Raw genomic sequence first — 26,470 nt, 5'->3', positions numbered from 1 at the left:
TAAAGCGACCTCATCTCAAAAGAAAACAAATCATTCTATTTTCTTTTAAGAAAGCAACGTACAGAATGTAAGGTATCACTGTGGTTGCTAGAAAAAGCACCTTCCTTTTCTTTGTGATACACAACAGAATTCACAATCTGCTGCTGCTGACTGGGACCTTCTACTCTTTCCCGCTGCAAGACTGTCTGTCCCTTTCCATCTCTACTCCCAGCTTCTCTTAGACTCAGACTCCTTGCAGGATTCCGCTTAGTTCTCCCTGGCGAGCCTCTCCAGTGGAGGCTGTAAACTCCTGACACCAGGGTCCGCTCTTGCTCCTCGGATTCAGTTAGCCTGGAAGAGGAGCGGCTGCTACTGTGGCCACAGCCTCTGGAGAGCGCCTGGGCACACTAACCCTCAAAGGTCTGGGAGCTGCATCCCATGCAATCCACTGTACTCTCTCCCTCTGCTGTTTTCAAGTCCTCCTACCTACCTATCCCTACAAAGTTAGACTCCGAGGTGGCCGGGTGGCCAGAGACCCTCTCTCCTCTCGATCATGCTTTTTCCTTAGCGCCCTCCACTTCCTCTCGGCTCTCAGTCCACTAACTCCCTTTCTTTCTCCTCCAACACCTCCTTTCCAGTCTTCCCAGACCCTCAAGCAGGGAGGTGAGGGTAGGGGGGGAGCGGGTTAGTGGACTTGCAGCGTCTGACCCTACTTCCACTCGCGTCTGCTCCGCCCCTCCACGGCCCGCCCCTCCCCGCCCTCCCCGGGTTCCCTCCTCTCCTTTCTTTGCCCTTCCTCCTTCCCGCCCCCTGCCCATACTAACCTGCTGGCCCCGCCCAGGCCTGCGTCCCCGGCCCGCCTCCCGCTTCTAACCTAGGACGCCTGCAAGCCTCTGCTTGGCGCTGCCACTTTGGCGCCTGCTGTCCCGGCAGCCGGGACTGCGGCGCTATGTTGGCGCTCTCGGGCGGCCACGGGCGAGTTCAGGACGTTAGTGGGTCCGTGCATCTGTCCGGAGAGAACTTCCAGATCCGTGGCTCCGCGATGGTTCTGGCCTCACTGCTTCTGGGGCTGCTGCTGCTTCCCGCGCCCTGGAGAGGTGAGTGCAAGGTCCCAAAGGTCTGCTGCTAACTCCGGCTAGTCGGAGGTTCTGGGGATCCTCAGCCGTATCATGGGGTGCATGTCCTAGTGTAACCGGCACCGGTGGGTACCAAGGACTCCCCATCACCACAGAGGAGGATATCGAGCCCAGCGGGGCTCTTTAGGAGCATCTAAGTTAGAGTCTGTGTGGAATGCAGCACTCGGGTCTAGTACAGCAAACGCTAACAACTTTCCCCTCGTCACTGTCTAATGGCCTGGCCTCTTAGGCGGGATTTCTGCGAGCCACGGACCGGGGCTCCTAAGGCAATCCCACACCGCCGCGAACCAGTGAGTGACTGCGGGTGTCGCAGTTCGCATGTGGTGCTGGACCGAAGCTGGGTCCCGCTAGGGAAAGACTGGTTTTGGCATCTCCCCTGGGCTATGGTGTGCACTGTGTTGTGCTGGCGCTCCTTTGCTGTGACTGTAGAGGCCTGGATAAAGCAGAGGGGGACGACATAGTCCTTTCCTTATTATTACTGTAGAGCAGAATCTGTTGGGTTTGGGTAGCTTCTACGTTTGTCTTGGACCAGCTTAAGTGTTCTCACACGCGTTTCAGTGACATGATGGTTTGATAACCACAAACAAGTATGGCAGGTTTCTCCAACAGATGATACTGAGACACTTTGTGAAGAGGCTGGAAAAAAACTGAACCAGGCTTTACCAAAAGAAACAGGAGTGGGAGGGTTGGCTGTCTACTAAACCAGCACGTTTGAGGTATTGCCCCTGCCGGAGAAGGGTCTGTTTGCATTCAGAATGTGTGTGTGTGTGTGGGGGGGGGGATTTTGTCGTTGTTTTGGGTATTTTTGTTGTTGTTTTTTCTCTTCTGATCTTCAGTCTGGTTGACTGAAGTTTGTCTTTAAGAATACCCCCATAGTTTTGTTTACAGTCTAGCTACAAACTGTCTTTTCTTTCAAAGTTCATTTGCTCAAAAGAGTATTTCTTGAATAATTCTTCTGGCATACTAAATTACATAAGCAATTTGTAGTTTGAGGCAACATGACAGTTTGAAACAAACAGCAAGAGCCAAAAACAGGCAAAGAACTGAGACGGCTCTGTTCTCCATCACCAAATCCTCAAAAAATTCCTCAGCATTTCTGCCAGGTCTGTTCTTCATAATCTGCTGCAAGCAGGGTGTATTTTGCTACTAGTGTTGGCCAGCCAGGCATAGTTTTGGAGGCTGTGAATGTGGTATACACGGGGAGAGTAATAGGAACATAATATTTTAAAATCTATGCTTTATTTTCAAAATTTTAAAAAAGTGGGAAGTTTGTAACTGATAGGTTTAGTTAGATAACCACAGAAAGTCTTAAAATGTACTCCGAGAAGAATGAAAGTTTCTCAGTTTTTCTTCTAACAGAATTGGAGCTGCAGGGAAAGCAGCATTTCTTTCCTCTCTACTTAGTCTCAGATGGAGTGTGCATGGAGCTGGGTAAGGGGCATCTCTAGGGAGAATTAGGAGGGAAGAGGATGGAGGAGGGGAAGTAAGCAGTGTTTAACGAATGAATGGATTTTGTAAAGTTCTTTAAGGTGGTGAATAAGACATAATTATTTTTAAATTAACAAAATTATGCTTTAAGTTATTTTAATTTTTATTTTAACTGTATGGATGTTCTGCTTGCGTGTGTGTCTGTGCATCATGTGCACACCCCATTCCTCAGGAGACCAGAAGAGGGCATGGATCCCCTAGAATAGGAGTTATCTGTGGTCGTGAGCTACTATGTGGGTGCTGGGAATTGAACATGGGTCTTCTGGAAGAGCAGCCAGTTCTCTTAGCCACTGAGCTGTCTCTCCAGCTCAAACTTATGTTTTTTAAGTCGTGCCTTTTGAAACAATCTGTAGAAATTCTAGAAGGAGAGCTAGTGAGTCACAATAGATTGCCAGGTAGGAAAGATGAGTTGGGACATTGAACACTCATGTACCCCAGCCACTTCCCACACAACAGCCAGAATTAGATGTTTCATAACATCCAATTGTGCTGTCCCCAAATGAAACATCCTCCAATGGTTTCCTCTGTCCAGATTTCCAGATCCGGTAAAGCCTCACAGAGCCTCTGCTTCCCTGTTACTGATCTGGTCACCTCTATATCACCTTTCTAGCACTGAACACTTTTTTTTTTTTTTTAAAAAAAAGATTTATTTTTATTTCTTTTCTATGAGTGTTCTGTCTGTATGTGTGTTATGCACCTGTGCATGCCTAGTGCCCAAGGAGGACAGAAGATAGTGTCTGATGCCCTGTCATTGGAGTTTCAGGAAGTTGGAAGCCACCAAAGTTACTGCTGACACTGGAGCTATGGTCCTCCGCAAGAGCAGTGCATACCCTGACCACTGACCATCTCTCCAAGCCCAAAAGCTTATTCAGGAAAAATTAAATCCACAATTTTAACAGCTCCTAGACCAGGAGTGCCTTGCTCCGTGTACCTTGACTTTGAATGAAGATCTCTAGTTTCATCACAACTCAAAACACATGACTCTGGGTTGGACAGCATCTACATGGAGGAAATACAGGGCTGAATACTATGGACCTTGGTGGGGATGCGGTGGGGAAGTCTCAGAACTTCCAGACTATTTTTGATACAGTGGGACACTGTTTCACAGAATTGTTGTGTTTAGTTAGTTTTTGTCAACTTGACACAAACCTAAACATATCTGGAGCTGCCTCCAGAAGATTGGCATGTGGGCATCTATTGGGGTATTTTCTTAATTGCTGATTGATGAAGAAGGGCTGGGTTTACTGTTGGTGAAATCGTCCCTATCTAGACGGGTCTGGGCTATATAGGAAGCCAAGAAAGCCATGGGGAACAAGCCAGTAAACAGCTTTCCTCGGTGGTTTCTATTTCGGTTCCTGCCTTCAGGTTCCTGTCTTGGCCTCCCTTGATGATCTGATTGACTTACCTGCAAGCCAAATAAACCCTTTCCTTCCCAAGTTGAATTTGGTCAGCATTTTGTCACAGCAACAGAAAAGTAAGCTAGGACATGCTGGAAAAGGTGAAATGAGCTAACAGCACTCCATAAATCCTGAACCAATAGCAGTCTAATTACCCATGGTTCTCCTCTGTACTTCTGCATTCAAATCTGGGGTGGATAATTGTTTTTCCTAAACAAAAAGTATTGAGTGGAAAGTTCTTTCTTTTCTCCAACCTCACCCCCCCACACACCCCACGACCTTATTGGAATTCTTCCTAAATAACACCTTGAAATGTGAGTATACAAGGTTCAGTTGTAGCTCATTTTTAGGAAATGTGCTAGCATGCACAGTGCCCTGGGTGTAATTCCCAGCATTGCATAAACCAAGTATGGGGAGTGGTTCACCAGGCCTCACTCCTGCCTGAAGATGGTGATGGCTGCTTGGGGAGAGAGAGTCAATTTCCTTTAAGAGTGTGGCTCTTGGTCAACCATGCTCTAGGGGCTGGTCCTATACCCATGTGATACCTGCAGCATTAATTAGGCTCAGCAAATTGTAAAAATATAAACAAAAAGAGCATAAGAAGTTGGGAGAGGGATCCAAGAGGAGTTAAGGAGGGGAGTAGAGTCTTAGATATCAAAATCATTATATACATGAAGCACAATAAATAAAAAGCCTAGAGACAGATATTGGGATCAAGCTTCAAGCTGGAGATCAGAGAAACAAAGTAGCCAAGCCAGTAGATCTTAGCTCTAGCTGGCTGAAAAGGCAACCCACAAATCCCTAGAGGCAAAAGCTCTCGGTTCCTGTCTCCTCCTTTTATTTCAGCCACATCACTCCCATCTCCACCCTCTAGTGCTGGGATTAAGGTGTGTGCTCCCAAGTACTGAGATCACCTTTGGGTCAGCTGTTTCTTTTAAGACTGTATCAATTTTGTGTAGTCGCTTCAGCCTTGAACTGACAGAGATCCTGCTACCTCTTAATTCTGAGTCCTGGGATTATAGGTGTGTACTGCCACCGCCTTAACTTCTGTAGCTAACTAGTATGACTGCTTTGCTATTTTGATCTCCAGTGGCTTTAATAAATTATAAACAATATATCATCATATATACATGCATGAAATTCTCAAATAATAAGTTAAAAATTACCCACACACACAGACACACAAAAAGTGTGCTGGCATATACTCTACAATCTCAGAAGTCTATGGTGTAGGCAGAAGAGTTAGAAGTTCAAGGTCACCACTGGCTACATTAAGATGTCTTAAAAAAAAAAAAAAAAAAAAAAAAAAAAAGAGGCAGTGAAGGCAGATCTGGGGCCACTCTCCTCTTGCAGTGTTTTGGTAATGAGGCTCTGGGTGGTCACTCTGAGTGCCTAAGTCCTTTGCTACAGCTCTTTAGGATTTTGCTTCTTCCCAGTAGTTCTGCGGGCAAAACCAAATCCAGGAGCAGGCTTTCTCAGGATAGGTTGGCATTACCTACCCCTGCTTCCTACCTTCCTTGTGGAGTACAGACTTGTTTTGGCACAGGAATAGCTTCCTGTCATGTGCCTCACAGGAAGGCATAAAAATGAGGTCCAATTCTGGCTCCACTTTTTCTACAAAGCTCAATGCCAAAGTGGGTGTGGGTTTGTTTTGGTTTTTTGTTTTGTTTTGTTTTGGTTCCGGCTTTTTAAGTGACCCCATCCAGGTCTTTCCTTTCCTTTCCTTTGGCGGCTTCCACAAGAAAATGAGCATTGTTAATTCTGTATAGCTTGGACTGTGGGAAGTGGAGGAAGGTCGTTCCTGTGATCTTGTTTCCCGTTCCGTGGCTATCAGAGACCTCTGCTAGGCAGGAGGAAGACCCAACCTCTTCCGGTGTCTCTCTAGGTATCCATCAGCCCCTGTCCATAGGTAAGTCGTTACCCTGTGGTTACACTGTCATTCTGCATGCTCGAATGCCTGCATCTGAAATGCTGTCACCGCCACTGCAGCCTGGCAGGGCAGCATTATGTTCCTATCTGTGGGTTCCTTTTAGGGGACAAGAATACTGAGAAACTTGTCAACCAAGGGTGTTCTCAGTCACCAGCTTTTGGTTTTGTTGTTGTTTGCTTGGTTTTGTTGGTCTATACTTTGGCTTGTGATAAGTGAGTTCTTTACCCCGTAGCAAAAGCCCTGGTTTTGTTGAGACCCTACACTCAGTTCACCTGCACTTTGGGCAAATGGAAACCTGTTGCTCCCCTTTCCCTGGCCTCTGTCAGTTGGTGGGACCCAGTGGGAGTCTGGGGTTCATGAAGTCCCAGGCAGCCTTGACCCAGTCACCTCCTCAGGCTCCAGTGTTTTAGTGAAGAAGGGAAGATGATTGTGCCTTGACCAGACTCATTAAGAAATCTACAAAAGTGTGTTATTTTTTTCCTTCTTGCCTATTTATCTGTCATCGTTTGACTCACTGGTCAAATGGATTTTCTGCAAGTCTTGTGGTGGCAGAGGGGACAGATGGAGCAGAGGGGAGAAAAAGAGCAAAAATAGAGATGTTGGCTCTTGTGTTGGCCAAGGTCACACACGAGACGTTTTATATCTAAAATCAAGATGTTCTGTTGGTTTGCTTTCAGAGGAAGCCCATTTTATTTCATTAGCTCAGCAATGAGTTTTTCTGGCAGTTCATTTGATGTATCTGTGTTTCTGTTTGTACTCAGAACCTTCCAGATATTTCTCTGTTGGTCTCTTCAGATGTGATTGATACAGAGTTGGAATCCCATTCAGATCCTCTCTGGGGGGGACTGTCCACAGCTCATGAGCCTCAGGTGTATAATTAGGCAAACACTCGAATGTAGATCCCTTTTCTGGGAGACACATCCAACCTTTTGACTTACAACACCTACATGCTCAGAACATGCAACATGCAACAACTCATGCTCAGAAAACATGCAACTGAGTTATCAAACAACCTCTCTCTCTCTCTCTCTCTCTCTCTGACACACACACACCTCACGATGTTTGAAGTAAATTTACAGTTTTGTGTTGGGCTTCACTCATAGCTAGCATGAGTGCCAACATGCTGTGGTTGGACACCCTAAGCTGCTTGCTCTTGCAGGCTCTAATTACCTTAGCATCCAGGGACTCTAGGCATGGAAGGATCTGCCTCAGCCACACTCTCTCCTCATTAGATACACAAAGGAAAGCCTTGTTTGTTTTGGAGAAAGTGTTGTTTTGCTATCTTAAGCCTTCAGGGCCTCTAGTCAGAGCTACTAACAGCAGACTGACCTCTTTATGGTTTTGATGAAGGTTTCCACAAGTAAGAACAGAACAGGCTGTCTTTGTGGAGAATATTAGAACAGGACTCAAACTAGCCCAAGTTCCTTTCTGTCCCCACACTGTTCAAGGAGCTCTCTGGGAGGTGATAAATATTCATGGCTTTCCCATCGGTGCTTGTATCTGGTGGCTGGCAGTCCAGTTTTGCTGAGTGGCCCTTGGCTTTTGGCTCACAGGAAGTGAAACCAGCTTACAAGCACTTTGACAATTTTCCATGTGACTTGGAAATGGTAGATGAAGTCAATGTTCTTTGAAAGTTTTAGAGCAAAATTAAAAGGAAGCTCATTGGATTTAGATTTAGTTAAAACCACACAATAAAAACCAGTTTGGGAGATCAACATGTGAGTTTGAGTTGGGTTAGATTTTGTCTTGTAGAGACACATAGGCTATAGTGCAATGTCCATTTGTCAGTGGACAGAGCAGAAAGGTGAGTCTAGGTAGAACACATTTCTGCCTGGAGGGGCAGACACTTTCTTGAAACTGGACCCAGTGTTCTGAGCCCTGGCTGGGACTCTGGATGTGAGCAGCAGTCAGTTTCCATTATGCAATGATGAAATGGGAACAGGGGGCAGAGCATGATTTAAAATACAAATCACTCAGTTGGCTCTTCAGTGTTGACAGCTGTTGCCTGTGCCCCCAGTGAAATAACCCCTCCAGCTCTAGCTAGAGAAACCGAATAGTATAGAAATGCAACTCATTTTTCTGAGAATACTAGACATCCGTGAATAAACCATGAGGCTTTCCCATCAAATATGCTGAGAACATGGGCTCTTGGAGCATGGACAAGAAGGACTCTAAATCTTCCTGGAGTAGATGGAATAGTGCATTCCCTCCAGAGAGAAGAGTAGAGTTCTCAAGGTCAGAAGGATACTGACATCACTTTTAAAAGTCTGTTCATTCAGTGTTATGGTGTAATTTTATATTTGGGAAAAAACCCACAAATGTGCTATGTACAGTAAAATATAAACCATCTAAGTATTTTGGCTGAAGGATAAGGGTAAGGTGACCGAGGCAGATGCTATCAACAGGAGGTGAAGTGAGGTAGGTAGGTTTTTGTTATCATTCTGTTTTGTTTTTTGAGACAAGGTTTCTCTGTGTAACAGCCCTGGCAGTCCTGGAACTCACTCTGTAGACCAACCTCAAACTCAGAGATCCACATGTTTTTGCCTCCCAAGGGCTAGGATTAAAGGTATTTGCCTCTACAGCCAGCTAGGAAGGTGAGCTTTAAACCCATATTAAAAAAAATCTTTTCAAGACTCAGCTACCCAGATCAGCCCAGGACCTTTGCACTCAATCTTTAGGGGTGTGGCCCTGCCCTGTCTGTCCATTCTAAGTCACTCCACAAAGCTAGTGTGTCTGAAGTCTGATCCTTGGGGAAGGCTGGGGAGCCTTTCTCTACCTCATAGGAGGGAGTGTTTCAAAACCTGGCCATGAATTTAGGACTGAGATAGTTGTGTTTATTCAAGGAAAGGGGCAGGGCTTCAGCGAGAACTGTGGGGTGGATCTTCAAGTCAGTTGTCATGGTTTTAGGGCCTGCAGGAGGAGAGACAGAGTTCCATCTCTAAGCCACATCATACCAGGATGCTATGATTCTAGTTAGGTGGGCCAACCAATAAATACACTTAAACTTTTCTTTTTACCATTGCATTTTTTTCTTTTCTAATCTATTCTTTAGTCTTTATACTAAAGACTTATCTAAGTGCAACACAGGAAGTAAGATTTAATCATGTCCTTATCATCCAGTGTAAGAGGTCAAATGTTAGCAATACCAGTTGTTATTCACTGGTTTCAACCCTCTTAGTCTCACTTCATGTCAAGTACATTAGTGGCAGATGGATTGAAATGCATGCCTGGTTTTATGTTTCATGCTTTTAGATAGGTTCTTAAGCAGTTGGTTTGGGACTTGTTATAGAGCTCAGCATAACCTTAAACTTCTGATCCTCATACCTCTGTGCTGGAATGTGCTACCATATCTGGCTTATGCAGCGTTGGATGGGGCTGGAATCCAGGGTCTCCTGCATACGAGGCAGGCACTCTACCAACTGAGCTGCATCTCAGCATGGTTCATTTACTTTCACAGGTACATATGTGAATGTGCCATACGTTTATTGATGTATTAGTGCCAAACAATGCTTCTAAAGATTCATTAGAGTTACATGTATGTATCTGTGTTTGGGTATGTCCTTGTGAATACAGGTGCCTGTGGGGACCAGAGGCATCAGCTCTCCCTGGAGTTACAGGTGATTAATAAGCTCCTAGGTATGAATGCTGGGAACCAAATTTGGGTCCTCTGCAAGAGCAGTATGCATTTTTAACTGCTGAGTCATTTCTTTACCCTCAGTCCAGTTATTTCTAATGGGTGTTTAGGTTTTCCTAAATGTGTTCCATTACAGCCAATGTGGACGTGAACAGGTCTTAATCTTTACTCTAGAGAAGTTTTATTTTCTGTAGTAAAATGCACAGATCAAAATTATGTATCATCTTACATATCTGGGTGTTTTGCCTGTATGTCTGTCTGTCTGTGCACTGAATGAATGCTTGGTGCTCCAAGAGGCCTCAAGAGGGTGCCTGATCTCCTGGAACTCCTGGAAAGTTGGGAGCTGCCATGTGGGTGCTGGGAACCCACACCTGGATCCCCTGCAAGAACAGCTAGCCCTCTAACCACTGAGCCATCTCTTCAGTCCCTAGATACATAGATTTCTAAGTGTGGGACTTGATGAGTTTTGGCAAATATTCATGACAAAACCACCGCACAAGTTAGGACAGCCCCCAACTTTCATATGTCTCCCAGTGAACATAGACACAAAAAGTTGAAATGCAGAGCTGAGGGTTCTAAGCAGTCCACCCTTATAGAGTTCTGTGTGTGTGTGTGTGTGTGTGTGTGTGTGTGTGTGTGTGTGCGCTCAGTAGGTGGCTGTGGTAGAGCATCTGGACAGAGCTGTTCATTCCCAAGTCTGCGCTAGACAGTTCTGCCCTCCTCAGAGTAGGTAGCTGGTTTGTTCATGTGGCTGAGGCCTCACTCACTGGATTCTTATTTGGGCCTTCCTCCTTGCCCTTGGTTCACACATACTGGGCCCCTCCCTTCTTTTAACCAGCTGCAATGAGGGACTCTCCAGCTAGGGCCTGTAAATGAACCCAAGAAAGAAGGGGGAGGTGCGGCCATCAGAAGCCCCCACCAATCCTTCCTTCCTGTCTGTGCAGACCCAGTCATGAGGGCCCCACCATGCAAAAGGAACACTATTTAAAAAATATGTATATTATTACATAATATGCTATTATATAATATTTATTTTATTTATATTGTACTTTTATTTTGGGTTTAATTTTTTTTAAATATATATTATGAGGGTTTACTTGCGTATTTGTAAGCAGTGAGGGCTGTTTGTATGCAGTGAGGGCAAGCAGGCAAGCAGAAACTTTCTTCCTCCATGTCCTTTTGTATAGGCTGCCTCTAGAAAGTGTGGCCTTGATTTAGAGGGAGTCTTCTGACCTCAAATGAGCCAGTCAAGAAAATCCTTTACAGGTATGTCCAGCTGCTTGGGTTTTACTTGATTCCAGATGTAGTCAAGTTGACAACCAAGATTAGCCACCATAAACTGTAACTCCACACCATTCAGTAACCCTCCCCCTTCTTGGCAGCCACCGTAGAACTTTCTGGTTTCTCTCACTTTGACTGCTTTAGCTCTTTCATAGTGTTTGTTGTTTGTTTTGAATGTTTGTTTTACATGTAATGGTCAGGGTTCTTAATTATACTTACTACAGAAAGTAGGCAAAAGTTCGTCTACTGCATTCTTAAGTGGATGCTTTATTTCTGTCACTTAGAATAGACTTCAACAAATTATTCTTGCAAAGGTGTAAGGTCTTCCAGAATTGTCACATTTTACATTTTATAAGGAAATATTTATTTCCCTTAAAAGTTTTTTTGTTGTTGGTGGTGTTTTGTTTTCTTTTTAGTAAGAGGAATTCTGTGGTCTGGATTATAGCATAGGTTTGGGAACAGCATGGTAGAGGAACTGCACTTGTGGGCTAAGAGTCTCTCCCAGGTTTTGGGAACTCACCTCTGGGCCTTTGAGAGAATTAACTCCAGACCTCCCTTGGTGAGAGAGAACCAGGCTTCATGCCTGTGGCCAGCAAGAATTGCTTCGAAGTCTTTCTGGGGCAGCTGGCAGGCTGCCAGAGGGGAAAGGACGGGAAACCCTTGGTTAAATAAACACTGTATATTCACATTTCATTGTGAGGACTTGAAGCCGCTAAGTCAGGGAAATTGCTTCCATGTGTTTAGCGTATCCAGTCCAGGCATGACTAGTTGCATCTCTGAAACAAGGCAGATCAAGATGTTGGTGCTGTAGAAAGACTCCCTGCCACTCACTGTTTGTCTGTTCATATCAGATACTGCAGTGTTTACCCCCAGCACCGACCCCTGCCCATCTGAAGATGGAATAGCTCCACTTCATGGCTACTCTGAGGCAGTGGGTTAATCAGAAAAATTGCCAGAAGAGATTTTTCAAAATCTTGGTACCTCAGGCATTAAAATTTTAAAACCTTCCTTGGAAAACTCTGGTGTTCTGCCAGGCTTGGAAACATGGTAGGAAGGTTGGAGAGCATGGTGAAAAGTTGCAGTAAGATTCTAGAATGTTCTTTATGGTTGCATTGGTTTTCTTCTATGGGAGAACTTAGGAGTTGGTGTCTGCTTGGGAAGCTGATATTGCAAAGGACTTCTGCTGAGAAGGAGCCAAATACCCATGCCAAAAAGTAAGGGGCAGGCTGGAGACATCATGAGGGGTCATTTAAAGCCCTTTGGGTCAAAGAGCTTGTTTCTCTTTTTTTTTTTTCCCCCACCCCGTTTAGCAGAAAGGGATGTGTGGGGCAAGGGCAGTGGTATGTCACCTCTTTAAACTTTAGTCATAACGTTGGGAGCCCTTCAGACCCTCCAAGCCAGGACACAGACGATAGTTAGCTTGCATGGTGGGCTGGGATCTCTGTCCTTCCAGACTTACTCTTCCTCACACTGTAACCCCAGATGGCCGATCTGTGGTTGCAATGGGTCACCATGGAGTTCTGGCTCCAAGTAATCTCATATGCCACATAGTGGGTGTTTATCTGTCGTTTAAGTGTTAAAGTCATGGCTAGTTTGTCCTCTGACTGCTGCACTGACTTGGGTCCATGTGAAAAGTCTGGCCCTGCCAACATCGTGTCTCATTGGCTACTTCACTTCCTTCCCACATCTTGGGGGCTCTGGATTTTCGATATCACCGGGGCTTTGTGCCTCTTGTTTTTCGGCTTCTGTGACCTCTTGCAAGCACGTGTGACCATTTGGTCACTTACTCCCCTCTCTGTAAACTGTTTGGCCCCATTCCCATTCCCTCCAGCAGTGACCCAAGGTCTGGGGCTGCACGGTTGTACATAAGCACGGTCCGAGAGTCTTTGGTTTCTCAAATGGCCCTTTTCCCAGTGATCTCTGGTGTGGTTAATGATTACGCTATACAGTTTAGAACTGGTCAGGTCAAGCGATCTCTGATAGAAGGTTGTATTTTTCCTACTCCTTTCTTTGTCTCGTATATCTCCAGACTGGCCTTAGATGCTCACTTTATAGCCAAGGATGACCTTGAACTTCTGATCCTCTTGCCTCCCCCTCCACCTGAGTGCTGGGATTATGAACATGTGCTACTGGTGCCATTTGTATGCAGGGCCGGGGAATAAACTTACCTGAGGCTAGCACTCCATCACAGGAGTTACATCAGCCCCATAATTGCTACTGTTTTTTTTTTTAATTCAAAATCCTTTGCATTCATATAAAGTCAAACTACACCAAATAGAAACATTTGACTTTGTTTTTAACAAAAACAAAACAAGCAAACAAACAAAACCCATGGAATCTGCCCAGGTCCACAAGTTGGCTGTACACACTGAATGGGAGCTTGGTGATCCAGTTTCTGCCCCTTCTCCCGAGGAAGGCAGGAGGCCTTCCTGGAACCAACAGGGCAGCAGCTCATACCGTAGGGAGGCCACAGGGCTGGGAGGAAAACGGCATGCTGAGGCAACGCATCCTATGGCCCAATTATACTACAACTCCCCCTGCACATTTATGGAGTGGAAAGCAAAGACCACCGAGGGGCTCACCATTCCCGAAACCTCCTTATCATTCCTGAAACCTCCTTTGGGCCTCCTGACACTGGGACTAAATTATAGAGCATGCAGCTGAGAAAGAGTAGAAAGAGCAGGTCACGGGTTCCTTAGCCTGTACTTCCTGCTCATTCTTGCTCCACTATCTGGCCCAGGAGTGCCCTTCCCAGACCCCAGGGCTGTCTGGGTTGTGGACCCGACACCGGGGTGACAGTATAAGGAACAGGCTCACTCACCAGAACCCTCTGCCCTACAGGGCTGCTGTCCTGCTCAGACCACAACTTAGAGGGACTTCAGATCCAGGAAGTCTCCAGGCTGCCCCCCTACCCACTGTCCTAGGGCCTTCAGTCAGCTTCCTGTTTCCCCCTTAGACTGTGGCCACTGGGCTTCAAAAAAAATCAAAATGAGGTTCCTGTTCAGAAAGTCTTGTAGAGGCCAACCCTGGAGAGATGAAGATCCTCGAGAGCCAAGAGCCCAAAGCATGCTTTCCCTGTGGTCCATGCTGTGGCCTTTCCCTATGCACTGTCCCTAGTGGATCTCATTGATCATTCTTAGCTCTTCTTTCCTTCCCCAAGACATTCGAAATTGCTACTTCAGAGGGCCACCAGGACAGAGTTCAGAGGAAAACCAGCGACCACTGTCTCAGGCAATATGCAGAGAGTGTGCACTACCCCAGCTCTTACCCCCATGGTCCTCTTTTCAGTGAGGCTGAGAGAGGTCAGAGTCCATCCTGAATGGCAAGGCAGTGGCAGACTGAGTACAGAAATGCTGACTAACCATTGAGCATCCCTGCCCACCAGTCCTCACACACTGTGCTCACCACATATTCTTGGTTTAATTGTGAGTTGCATCAATTCATCACAAAGGATATAGATTGTTTGCTGCTGTCATGATTCCAGTCTTGAGTCTTCACAAAGTCCCTGAGTGTCTGAGCCACTACAGCTGTGTGGGTACCAGAAGCCTGCTCCAGGGGCACGACAGCCTCCCACCTCTGTCCCCCCCCCCCAGCCGAGGCAGTGTCGATGCCTGGCCTGCCTGTGTTGCCTGTCCACTCATTAGAATGCCATGCAATGCCGTGCTCATGTTCCGTAGATGTTCACTGTGTATCAGCTCTAGGTCACGCATCATACAGGACTCCGAGGATGCCACCTATAGCTTCTGAAGAAGCCATGGACAAATGTGTTCAGAAAAACAAAGCAAACCCACATGGAAAGTCATACCTAACCAGTTTAGTAATGGCTCATCACCTCCCACAGGTCTGCCTCTGTACCAAGCACTGGGGGAGAGTGATGGTGACAACATCTCAGACTTTTGGAAGCCACCATTTGGATTCTAGTCAAGGGCTAAGTGGTGACTGGAAACACAAAGGCACTGGGCAGAGGGACTCGCTTATCTAATGCTGGGACTAGGTGAGACTGTTCAGCCACTGTGATGCTGGAGGGCCCGGGGCAGCCAGTCTTGGAACTGAGCTAGCCAGAGGCTAAGTATCCGAGGCTGCTTAGTAGCATGTACTGCAGATGAGAAGTTCCATTTCCTGCTTATCCAGTCCACACACTAGAACACCTATGGAAGAAGTGGGTAGGGTGTGACTGCCTGTGCATTCACCCAAGTCACAGCTAGAGGCAGCCCGCCTTGCCACATGTGCTGTGTAGGGCTAAATTCACATGAAGCTGCTGATGGAAGTTTTTACTCTAGCTCTCAACTGAACATTCTTCAATGGTTATCTCTAAAATGGAAGCCATCCAACAGGCCCTCATTTGCCTGTTTCCTTGAGGGACATGTTAATGACAGTTTTAAAGGCGTGTTATAGGAACCCATTCTTTTTGTCTGATCTCACCCTCCCACCATCGGGCCACCAGAAATAATTCTAACAGGATTCTACTTCTGTAGCAAATTAAAGAGGGCAACAAAGAGGCAGTCTATAGGATGCCAAAATAGCTGCAGGGGTGGAAAGCTGGCAGCTTGCGATGCATTTTGAAGGCTGGGGATTGGACTCAGTTGGTTGAGTGCTTGTCTGTCTGGCATGCAAGATTCTTCAGCACCACATAAACTGGGTGTGGTGCCCATGCGTGTAATCCTAGCACTTGGGAGGGTCAGAAGTTCAGGGTCATCCTTAGCAACAATCCAAGTTTGAGGCCAGTCTGAGTTACATGAGACCCTGTCCAAAAGGAAACAAAAATGTATTAGACTATTATCTTGACCCTGGGGTCCAGAATCTCAGACTGTTTCTGTTTTGCATAGCCACTCCCTTTCTCCACATTGAGGGCTATGCATTGCTCAATGATAGGACACCGTTTACACTTGTGGCTGACACCGCTGTTCCACCCCAAAGTTGTATGGTCCACATCGCACCAGACACAAAGAGAAGCCTGGCCCTTCTTACCAATCCTTGAAAATCAGAACTTCTCAAGTTTTAGACAACAGCAGAGTTTTACTAGCTCACCATAAAAGAAGAAAATAATATAAACAATAGCTAACATTCACTGTTTACTGTGAACCACGCATGATGATATGTAACCCCTGTGTTCCTAATGGTGGTCATGGGGACACCAGTTTTGCCATTCTATTTTTCCTGGGAGAAAACTGTATAGCAGCTCAGCTAAGGCTGCTGTCTCCCTGTTAGCTCTGGGACCCTCTACTGCACTGCTTTTTGGACAAGTGTCTTACTCTCTCCAACCGGACTATTGGAGCAAGTTTGATGCCAAGAGGTTATCCAAGTACGTGCTGGCAGTCAAGCCATTTAGGCAACTTCTGGGCAGTCACACATGGAGATCAGTTGTCTTCTAGGCCATCTGGAGTATGGAGAAAGTACAGGCGGAGTACAGCTACTGCCTGACATAGGGGTGGTCCCAGAAACGGGGTCTTCCCCAATTCTCTTAGACACTTGTTCAGTTATAACAGCCTGGCTCATCTAAACCTGGAAGCTAAAACAGCCCCAAAGTGTAATAAGAGGTTATCTTGAAGGGTTGGGATTGCTAAGTAATTTCCATTTGATGTGAGATTGCTTCAATATATGTGAAATTTTTTATAACCAACTTGTGGTACCTTTAAACTAGAAGAGCTTGATGTTAAGGAATAAATTACATAAGAGGAAGGTAATACTTATTTCTTTCATTCTTGAGTCTTGCATTCAGAGAACAGGAAATACATCTAAAAGTAGGAAAGTAGTTCCTCGGACAAAAACCCTGACCCCGGGCTGGAGAGATGGCTCAGAGGGTAAGAGCACTGACTGCTCTTCCAGAGATACTGAGTTCAATTCCCAGCAACCACATGGTGGCTTACAACCATCTGTATTGAGATTTGGCACCCTCTTCTGGCTTGCAGGCATACATGCTGGTAGAACACTGTATAATAAATAAATAAATGAATAAATAAATCTTTAAAAAAAAAAAAAAAAAGAACCCTGACCCCTTGGACTCATGGTGCTCAATAAGTATAACTGCAGGGTCTTTGCCCATTGTGAGGAAGTAGTCTTCCTCCTGAAGACCAGGTGACTGGGGCCATTAAAACAAACTGCCAACAGACATATTAACAACAGAAAAAGTGTATGAGTGGCTGGGGGACATAGCTCAGATGGTAAAGTGCTTGCCTAGTGTGCATGAGGCTCCAGGTTCAATCCCCAGCACCACACAAAACCTGGCATAATTCCAGCATTCAAGGAAATGGAGGCAGGAGAATCAGAAGTTCAAGGTTGTCCTAGGATATGTAGAGGCCAGCCTGTGCCACATGAGACCCTGTCTCAAATATATATATATATATATATATATATATATGGACTGATGAATATGCATATGAGTGAGGTGTACTTATTGGATAGAGGAAAGGAGGCAAGGTCTTTAGGTTTTTAGGGGAGAGAATGAATGAATGAATGGAACAAACAATGAGTGGACTGGAAAAACTTCCTCTGTGCTCTGAATAAGAGGTCTGATACTATGCCCTTCCCTATGAAATGACTTCAGTCTTCTTTGGTTATGAAAGTCAATCAGAAGAATGGGGGGGGTGTGTCCTTTTCTAATTTTGTTCTCTTTAGTTAGATAAAGAAAGTCTTGTTGGTATTGATTCTTCTTCAAGTACTCTCAGCTTCAATCCCAAAGCCACAAATTTTGGAATACTGTTTTCTGAGCCCCAGAACCACCAAAGAGACATAGGTAAATACATAGGCTTCAATGTGTTAGAAATAAAATTTGGGGTTCAAGGAGACCACCCCATCCAGAACAAAGAATATACAAAGCAGCTTTTACTTCTGCAAAAGGGTGCATTGCTTCATTCGTTAGTAATCACACCAAACCAGAAAGGTTGTTCCAGAATTTTTCCAGATAGACTGAGGGAGTTGGTAAATCCCAATGGAACTGAAATTCATTCTTTCCCTTATCCTACAGTTGAGAGCATAAATTCAGCCTTTTGATTTTTTCTTCCTTCCTTTCCTCCTTCATACCTTCCTTTTCTTTGTTTTTTCTTTTGGTTTTTTGAAACAGGGTTTCTCTGTGTAAAGCTCTGGCTTTTCTGGAGCTTGCTCTGCAGATCAGGCTGGCCTCGAGCTCCCAGAGATCTTGCCTCTGCCTCCCAAGTGCTGGGATTAAAGGCATGTGCCACCATGTTCTGGCTTCTTCATCCTTCCTTTCTTATATGTACCTTTTGGGTTTCCCTGAGTAGCTGTTCTAACCCTCTAATTTCCAATTTGCTATCTTTTGTAATTTTTTTTTTTTTTTGAAAATGGCTGGCCAACTGTTGGTCACAAAATGTAATTTAAGTATTATCTGGCCAAGGGGATTACATTAGTCACTTTTCTGTTTCTGCAATAAAGTTACATGGCCAAGGCGAGTTATAGAAGGAGAATTGTTTGGTTTATGGTTTCAGAGGTTTAGAGTTCATAATGGCTTGGTGGGGGGGGGGGGCACGGGCAGATGTAGAGGCTGGAACAAGATGCCAAGAGCTCACATCCTGAACCACAAACAAAGCAGAGACAGCATGCTCGAAGGAGGTGAACATTGTACTTATCAAAGAATGCTCCCAGTGACATTCTTCTTTCAGCAAGGCTACACCACTCTAAGCTTCCCTAAAGCATCACCAGCTGAGAACTACATGTTCAAATATCTAAGACTAAGAGAGCACATTGCTCATTCAAACCACTACAGGGACCCTTCGGTTCTCATCTGTCCCCTTGTTTTGCATTGGTACCCTCCTGGGATGGTCTAGTGGGAAGATATTTGGGGCCTTCAAAATTGAGATTTTGAAGATCTGCTCCTTGTTGGATTAAAAGCCTTACTGATATTTTGAGATCAAAGGACTGACTCCTTTGTCCCTCCTATACCTAGGTCTTTCCAGTCCCCTCATGTGTTCTTGAGGGACTCAGTAATGTTGTCCCATCAAGGGTACAGACTGGGGACCCTTGTGCAAGGACCTCATGACTACTTTCTGGCCAATCAGTCCAAGCAGAGAGGCTAGAGTTCCCACTCAAGGAGCTGTTGGTGAACAAGCCCTGTCGGCTTGATTGTTTGGATTTAGTCTGAGCTGGGCAGAGATATAAGTGGGAGCAAGCGTTGAGGGGGTCTGTAGTAGTCCCCTTTTCTTTGTGTTGGGCTCTCACTGGATAAAGGAAGGACCATAGGTCCTTTCCTCCAACAAAGGTGTGGTCAGTTTCTTCTTGGAGACTAGATTCTAACAATGAATATATTCAGTTAAGAGTTGGCCGACACAGGGGCTGGGAAGTTAGCTCAGTGGTTAAGAGCACTGGTTCTTGGAAAGGACCCAGGTTTGATTCCCAGCACCCACATGGAGGCACCCCACTTTCTCAGGTACCAGGTATACCTGTGGTGCACAGATGCACATGGAGACAGAACACTCATACACATAAAATAATAAATCTGAAACAAACATAAACAAATAAAAAAATCTCTTTAAAAAAGAAGAGCTGACAGTTGAGGAATAAGGATAGCTTCCTTAGTCCAGGTAAAACAGCAATGTTTGATCATTTGGTTTTCTTGTTGTTTCTTGGTTTTTTCATTGCTTTTTCATTACTTAAGTCCTAATGGGCAGTCTGGAAGAATCTACGCCTTTTCTTTCCTTGGAGCTCAGTTTGAGAGTCCCTGAGAGGCTCAGTACCACACTGCTCACCATCCCTACAGGGCAGGTTTTTGTCTGCCATGCTTCCCCCACCTCCCACTGACTGCCTTGCAGGACAATGTTCAAGATCGGTACCTCCCAGCGCTAGGCAGATTGGTCTACTCCCATTACTGGATCTAGAGGCCTGGCTGCTGATAAGCCTCTGAGGCCAAGTGAATGCAATGCACAACTGAGCAGGGTGTAGGCATGGAGCTCCCACCATAGTTCTGTAGCTGTTAATGGCCTCAGAGGCTTATCAGCAGCCAGGCCTCTAGATCCAGTCATGGGGGGTAAATCAATGTTGTCTCTCTTGTCCTGAGAATCAGAGCGTGATGGTTAGTCAGTCCTGATGAGTAAATATTTACATCCTAGCATCCTGGATTTCACTTATCTCTGACAGCTTGGTTAGCCTGTTAGTTATCTTGGAGTATTTTGGAATATTTTGAAGGCAGCACTCCATTAGGCAGTTAAATTCCACTTGTGTGACTTAATGTCTCCTAAGCAAATCTATTGGTAATTCTTTCTAATACCAATTCTATAATTTTAAGTTTCTTCTATATCAGTTCTATACAACTTCATGTGACATGTCTCAGCATCTTAAATGTCTTCCTCTGAGTGTGTGTGTGTGTGTGGGGGGGGGGTGTTTTTCCTTTTAATTAATTTTTTCATACTTATATTTTGACCATATTTTTAAGAGTTATTTCTTTAATTTTTGAGATTATAATGTAATCACACTATTTCCATCTTCCCTTTTCTTCCTCTAAAACCCTTGCTTTACCCCTCCTTGCTCTCTTTCAAAATCGTAAACTCTTCTTTAATTGTTGTGTGTGTGTGTGTGTTCCTGAATATATAAATGCAACCTGCTCAGTTTGTATAATGTTACTCTCTGTATATTTTCAGAGCTGACCATTAGTATAGGATATCCAATGGGTGTGTTCTGGCTGGATATTTAATATGAGATGTTATTTGTAAAGTTCAAGCTTAACTGGGTGTTTGTCTTACTTTCCTATTGATGCTATAAGACACCATGACCAAGGCACTTATAGAAGAAAGAGTTTGTTTGAGGCTTAAAGCTCAGAGGGTGATTCTACAACCAAAAGGATGAAAAGCCTGGCAGCAGGCAGGCAGGCAGGCATGGAGCTGGAGCAGTAGCTGAGAGCTGGATTTACAAGCAGACGGTCGAGCCCATTCCCATAACATACCTTCTCCCACAGGGTCGCAGCTCCTTATCCTTTCCAAACTGTCCACCAACTGGGCATCACATAGTCAAATAGATGAGCCTATGAGGGTCATTATCATTCAAGCCACCATAATATCCCGTGTTCTACCTTCCTCTCTTCCTCCCCTTTCTCTCATCTTCTCTTCCCTTTTTCCTCCTCTCTGACCCCCCCCCCCGTTTCTCTTTTTCTTTCAAGACAGAGTCTCGCCAAGTAGCCTGGCACTGGCCACATAGATCAGACTGTCCTCAAATTCACATCAATCTACCTGCCTCTCGCTCCTGAGTGCTGGGATTAAAGGTGTGCACCACTAATCTGACTTGAGGTTTTTTGTTTGTTTTGTTTACTATTTAAATTACATTTATTTCGTGTGTATATGTGAAGGTCCAAGGACAACTTGAGTCAACATTGGAAGAGAATTGTTAGAAGAACTTTATTTTTTAAAAAGTTATATATTTGTGTGTGTATATGGGAGGGGACGCACACTCTGCTATATACAGGTGGAAGTTCTTCCACTGTGTGGGTTCTGGGGATGGAACTCAGGTTGACAGTCTTAGCAGCAAGCACCTTTACCCGCTGAGCCATCCCACCAGCCCAGGAATCTTTTTCCTTAAGTACTCTTTAGAAGGAGGCAAGTAGGCAGACGCACAAGTTGGTAAATGGGGATGTTGTCGGATGTGCACATAAGGTTCTCCCCATCTTTTGTCTTCTGTTGAGGTGCGAGGGATTCAACTAGGGAACCTGTGCATGTTAGGCAGGTGTTCTTCCACTGAGTTACAGCCCAGCTCTTGGTTCTTTTGTGACACTTTCCCTGTGTAACTCAGATTGGCCTTGCGCTCTCGACCTTCCTGCCTCGACCTCACAAGTGCTTGGATGACAAGGGTGTGCCCTTACACTCAACTTCTTGTTCATCTGTTTTGGGCCCACTGAGGATGTTCTGCTTTGCCTAGGAAGTTGAAATTCTCCATCGTTTTAATGGCTAACACTCAATATTTTGTTTTGCAGCCACTGCTGAAATGGCAGAAGAAACCAACCCAGCTGACCGGCTATCACCATCCCAGACTGGAAGATCACTTCCAGCACACACAGCTGTTCCCCAGATGACCTCTGCAGCATCAAAGCTCCTACCTCCCGTTGCATTTAATCACACAATCGGACACATAATACTTTCAGAACATAAAAATGTCAAATTTAATTGCTCTATCAATATTCCTAACACGTACCAAGAAACAGCTGGCATTTCATGGTGGAAAGATGGAAAGGAATTGCTTGGGGCACATCATTCAATCACACAGTTTTATCCTGATGAGGAAGGGGTGTCAATAATTGCATTGTTCAGGTATGTGTCCTTTCTTCCTAAATGTCATTATGCTAATGCCACCCCAAAAGTAGAACCCTCAAGTAAAAGTCAGCCTTGTTTTCTTTTTAAGAAGTTTTGACCCCTTTTAGAGTGTGGATAAATACTGACCTGACTGTGTTGTTGATTTCTTTTAAATGAGCTTGGTGAATGGTAACTGATGGCTAAAACACACTCTGAGGGCTTAGAGGGCCATGCCCAGCTCATCTAAGGTAGGTACTAAGTACACCTTAGATCCAAGAGCTACCAGGGAGTGGGAAACTGTGTATGGAGGGGGGTGTATTTGTGTATGTTTGTGTGTGAGAGTGTAAGTGTGTGTGTTCATTTTCAGTTCTAGGTATAGAACCCCGAGCCTTGAACATGCTAAGCATACTGATTGTACCTCTGAGCTATATACCCCACTCCAAGAGAAAGTGGGCCTTTTTTGGAGACAGGCTCTCATGTAGTCCAGGCTGATTTCAGACTTACTACGTCCCGATCCACCCACATGCTAAGGTTACAGGTTACAGAGCTGGATTGGGAAAGTGGTTAGTGCCTTTTGCTTGTTTGTTTATAAAATCGTTTATTTTAATGTGTGTGTGTGTGTGTGTGTGTGTGTGTGTGTGTGTGTATTTGTCTGTGTGTATGGATGATTCCAGTTCTGGGGAGGCAAAGGACTGACCAAACCAGCTTAGCCTACTTGTTAATTGCAGACTCTAGCGCGCGCGCGCGCGCGCGCGCGCACACACGCAGGCGCGCACGCGGCAGTGCCAATGTTATCCGTGGTTATAGCATTTTAAAGATTCACTCGTGTCACCTGCCCTCTCTCCCCATCTCCTGCTTTCTTTCTGCTGCTTCCAGTTGTGGTGCCAGTTTGGTGTGCACCCAGAGAAGTAGAAGGAAAGTTCTAGGGAATGACACAGGGTCTCAGCCATACTTTCTCTTTCTTTCTATCTTTCTTTTTAAATTCATTTTTCTTTCGTACAGTTCCTCCCAACCACAGCCTCTCCTCCCTCCACTTTTCCCAGTGTCGTGACCTCCCCCTCCCGCCATGTGCCTCCCCTCTCCCTTAGATCCGCCACTCCTCCATTTCCCTTCAGAAAAGATCAGGCCTCCCAGGGCTATCAACCAAACGTGGCATAACAAGATGCAATAAGACCAGGCACAAACTCTCATATCAAGGCTGGATGAGGCAACCCAGTGGAGGAAAAGGGTCCCGAGAGCCAGCAAAAGAATCAGAGACACCCTCTCTCCCACTGTTAGGAATCCCACAAAAACCGCAAGCTAAACAACCACAGCATGTATACAGAGGAGCTAGCGCAGACCCCATGCAGACTCTGATGGCCACTTCAGTCTCTGTGAGCCCCTAGTGGCCCTGCTTAGTTGATTCTGGACCATGTTCTCTTGGTGTCCTCCACCCCTCTGGCTCCTACAGTCCTTCCTCCTCTCCGAGATTCTCCAAGCTCTGCCTGATGTTTTGGTGTAGGTCTCTGCATCTGCTCTCATTAGCTGCTAGAGGAAGCCTTTCTGATGGCAGCCACACTTTGAAATATTCCCTCCATTTTGCAAAGATAAGGTTGATGAGTTAGTGGTAGCTGTGATCAGCCAAGGCAGGACATGTATCTGGAATATTCTGTTCTCCCAGAAGTCGAGCCATCCTATTTCAGAGGTTGTAGACGCTGAAACTTTGCTCTTACAGATTTTGCTCTTCCTCCTTGCTTGTTTCCTGGTTTTTGTCTTTATTAGCATGTATTAGTCATGCATATTAATGAGGGACTCGTGGTATGTACACTGTGCACTGATAGACTCAGGGTATTAGCATTTCCTCCTCCTCCTCATTGTTTAGAGCTCATCTCTTCCAGAGCTTCATAAAATATATAACAGGTTATTGCAAATGGCAACTACCCCACTGTACTGTGGAGTTTGAGTGGCCCGCGGGAGTACATTTGGGTCTATTCCTTTAGTCAAACTTTGGTTTCTGCGCCCAGCGTCTCTTTTCCCCACCCTTCCCCCACCCCAATAATCAAAGTTCTACCTCCCGATTGCCTGTGTTAACCTGAGGGGTTTTTGTCAATTGAACTGACTTGGCCTGTTGTTCCCCAAAGCTCAAAATGAGGTGCAGACCACTCAGAGTCAGAGAAAGACCTTTTTTCCTGAGCCTCCAGCCCCCCATTCTGGAGTGGAGCTCTCTTTGATCTGTGATGTTTTCACTTTCTCTGACCTGACATTTGGCACAGTCCCGTATGTGTCATGCCTTTAGGTGAATCATTTTTGTTTCCTTTTCAGAAAGCCACTGCATAGTTCCTACAGACCTGATGGCCACAGCCAGAATTTGTCACTTTTCCCACCAGCTATGCTTTGCTTCAGGGCAAAGAAGAGACTCCCATGAGCCTCTTGGTTCATCTTATCAAGCTGTTCTCGTACAGTGGTCACACACAATATCTGACTCAATTTTTTTTTCTGCAGAATTTTTTTTCTACAGAAATCAGACGTTTTACATAAACAAAGCTTACAAAGAGATAAGGGAAACATTTAATAAGTACATAGTGGGGTGTTTAATGAGTCACATAGGTCAGATGTTGCTTGAAGAGAGCACACCTCTGCTGTTGTTACAGTCATCTATGTGACTGTGGGCCAGCAGCCACAACTCCCTGACTTTGTTTCCATAGGGATGGGCTTGGACCACATGATGCCAGCCCTAAGGATGTGATTTTTAAAATGGTCATTTAGGCCTGGGAGATGGCTCCGTAGGTAAAGTGCTCAGCGTAAGGACCTGATTTTGGTGCCAAGGACACACATTTTAGAAAGCTGAATGTGGTATGCACTTAAAATTCCCATGCTAGGGAGGCAGAAATAAGCAGATGCCTGGGGTTTGCTGCTAGCCACCCAGCCTAATCTGTTTATTGAGAGAGATCCTGGCCTCTATCTCTGAACAGGTCCCTGCTGTGTTGGGATGAGTCTCATGGACTCTGTGAGCTAAACTTAGCTACACTTGTCTCTCCTGGCTCCAGTTTCTATTGTCACTGCTTTATCTCACTGCTCTTGGTGGCAATTAAAATGTAATCGAGGGACTGGAGAGACGGCTCAGCAGTTAAGAGCACTTGGCCGAAGTTCAGCTCCCAGCACCTACATGGTGGCCTTACAACCATGTTACTCCAGTTCCAAGGGATCGGCTGGCCTCCATGGACACCAGACATGCACATTAGACACAGGCATACATGTTGGCAAGACACCCATACACGTAATAGTGATGATGATGATGATACTTTAAAAAGAGAGGATGTGGGGGGGGTCACACAGCACATCATGCCTGTAATCAATACAGTTTAAAGGCCGAGGCAGGGGGCTCTCAAGTAGGAGGTCTGCCCTGTCCACATAGCAAAGCTTTGTCAGAAGAAGGAAAGGAAAGGGAAACGGAGGCAAATATGAGCAGAATCCAGAAAATAAGAACACAGTTCCTTTAGCCAAACCACCGTGGGCAAAATTATTAACCACAGGACCTGAGGGTCACAAAACTCTAGGCTCAGAATCTCCTTCATTTGTTTATCCATTAGGGCCTCCCAGCACCAGGTGAAAGCAAGAAGCTTGTCAGTGGGTCTTTGCATCCACTTATTAATTGTATTTGCTTATTGCTTTTTTATTTGGTAAACTGCATGTAATGTAAGCCCTTTGTGTGTGTGAAGAGCAATGGTAATAAGCACATTCACATGACCACGTGACCCTGTTTACCTGCGCCGCCATGATACGTGCCCCACCCCTTTAGTAACATGTATTCTCCCTTCTCTGTCTATAAGATTCTGCATAAATGAGATGCTCCAAGCATCTTAGAGTACATTTGCCCTTTTGTGTTTCTTTGAAAACTTGAGAGTTTTACTGCTACTCGTGAGACATCTCCCTGTATGCCAGCTGAGCTTTGGCATACTGAGGGATAGAGAGACTGAAAACTTGTAGAGTATCCTGGGGCCAGCCCAGCCACCACTGCCCTGGGGCATGGGCTTCCCCAATGCCAGCTCTACAGCTGTGGCCAGGTGGTTCCTGTCTAGACACTATGGCTCAGTCTGTGTCATTTGTTTCTGCCTCTTTGGTCCAGATGTTTCTATTTCAAAAGTTGATGGGGTTTTCACACCTTGGGTGGAAAGCCGGGCTAGAGCCAGAACCCAGGGTCTGGGGTTTTGCTGCACTGTGTTCTCTAACAGGGTTACATCTGACCAGCCCCATACTATTTTTTTTTTTAAGCAGCCATGAACAATTATAAATTTAAAAACTTAAAATATATTATGTCAAATAATACATAGTACTAGGAATAATAGTAACAAAATATGTGCTAGGTAGACCTAAATAGCAAATACACTAAGCCATAGTGAGAAAAAGTAAGACTAGTAAAG

General features: G+C 45.3%; 2 protein-coding genes across 3 annotated transcripts in view; both read left to right on the top strand.

The window, feature by feature from the left end:
* Bcl2l11 (BCL2 like 11) overlaps nt 1-26,470 on the top strand; it is a 641,641-nt gene that overhangs the window by 571,310 nt on the left and 43,861 nt on the right. The gene's annotated exons all lie outside the window — the stretch shown is intronic.
* The window catches only part of Mertk (MER proto-oncogene, tyrosine kinase), a 100,471-nt gene continuing 74,871 nt past the window's right edge, over nt 871-26,470 (top strand). The window contains exons 1-2 of one of the 2 annotated variants that reach the window (XM_051183424.1): nt 871-1,076; nt 21,755-22,088. In XM_051183424.1, the coding sequence (XP_051039381.1) occupies nt 929-1,076; nt 21,755-22,088 (482 nt within the window). In that variant the 5' untranslated portion in view covers nt 871-928. The remainder of the gene's footprint in view (nt 1,077-21,754; nt 22,089-26,470) is intronic. The other variant, XM_051183425.1, reaches the window with a different exon arrangement.

Source organism: Phodopus roborovskii, unplaced genomic scaffold, assembly GCF_943737965.1.
Source record: "Phodopus roborovskii unplaced genomic scaffold, PHOROB, whole genome shotgun sequence".
In the NCBI taxonomy this organism is placed as follows: Eukaryota; Metazoa; Chordata; class Mammalia; order Rodentia; family Cricetidae; genus Phodopus; species Phodopus roborovskii.
Note: the sequence above shows the minus strand (reverse complement) of the source record. Positions and strands in the feature narration are given on the sequence as shown.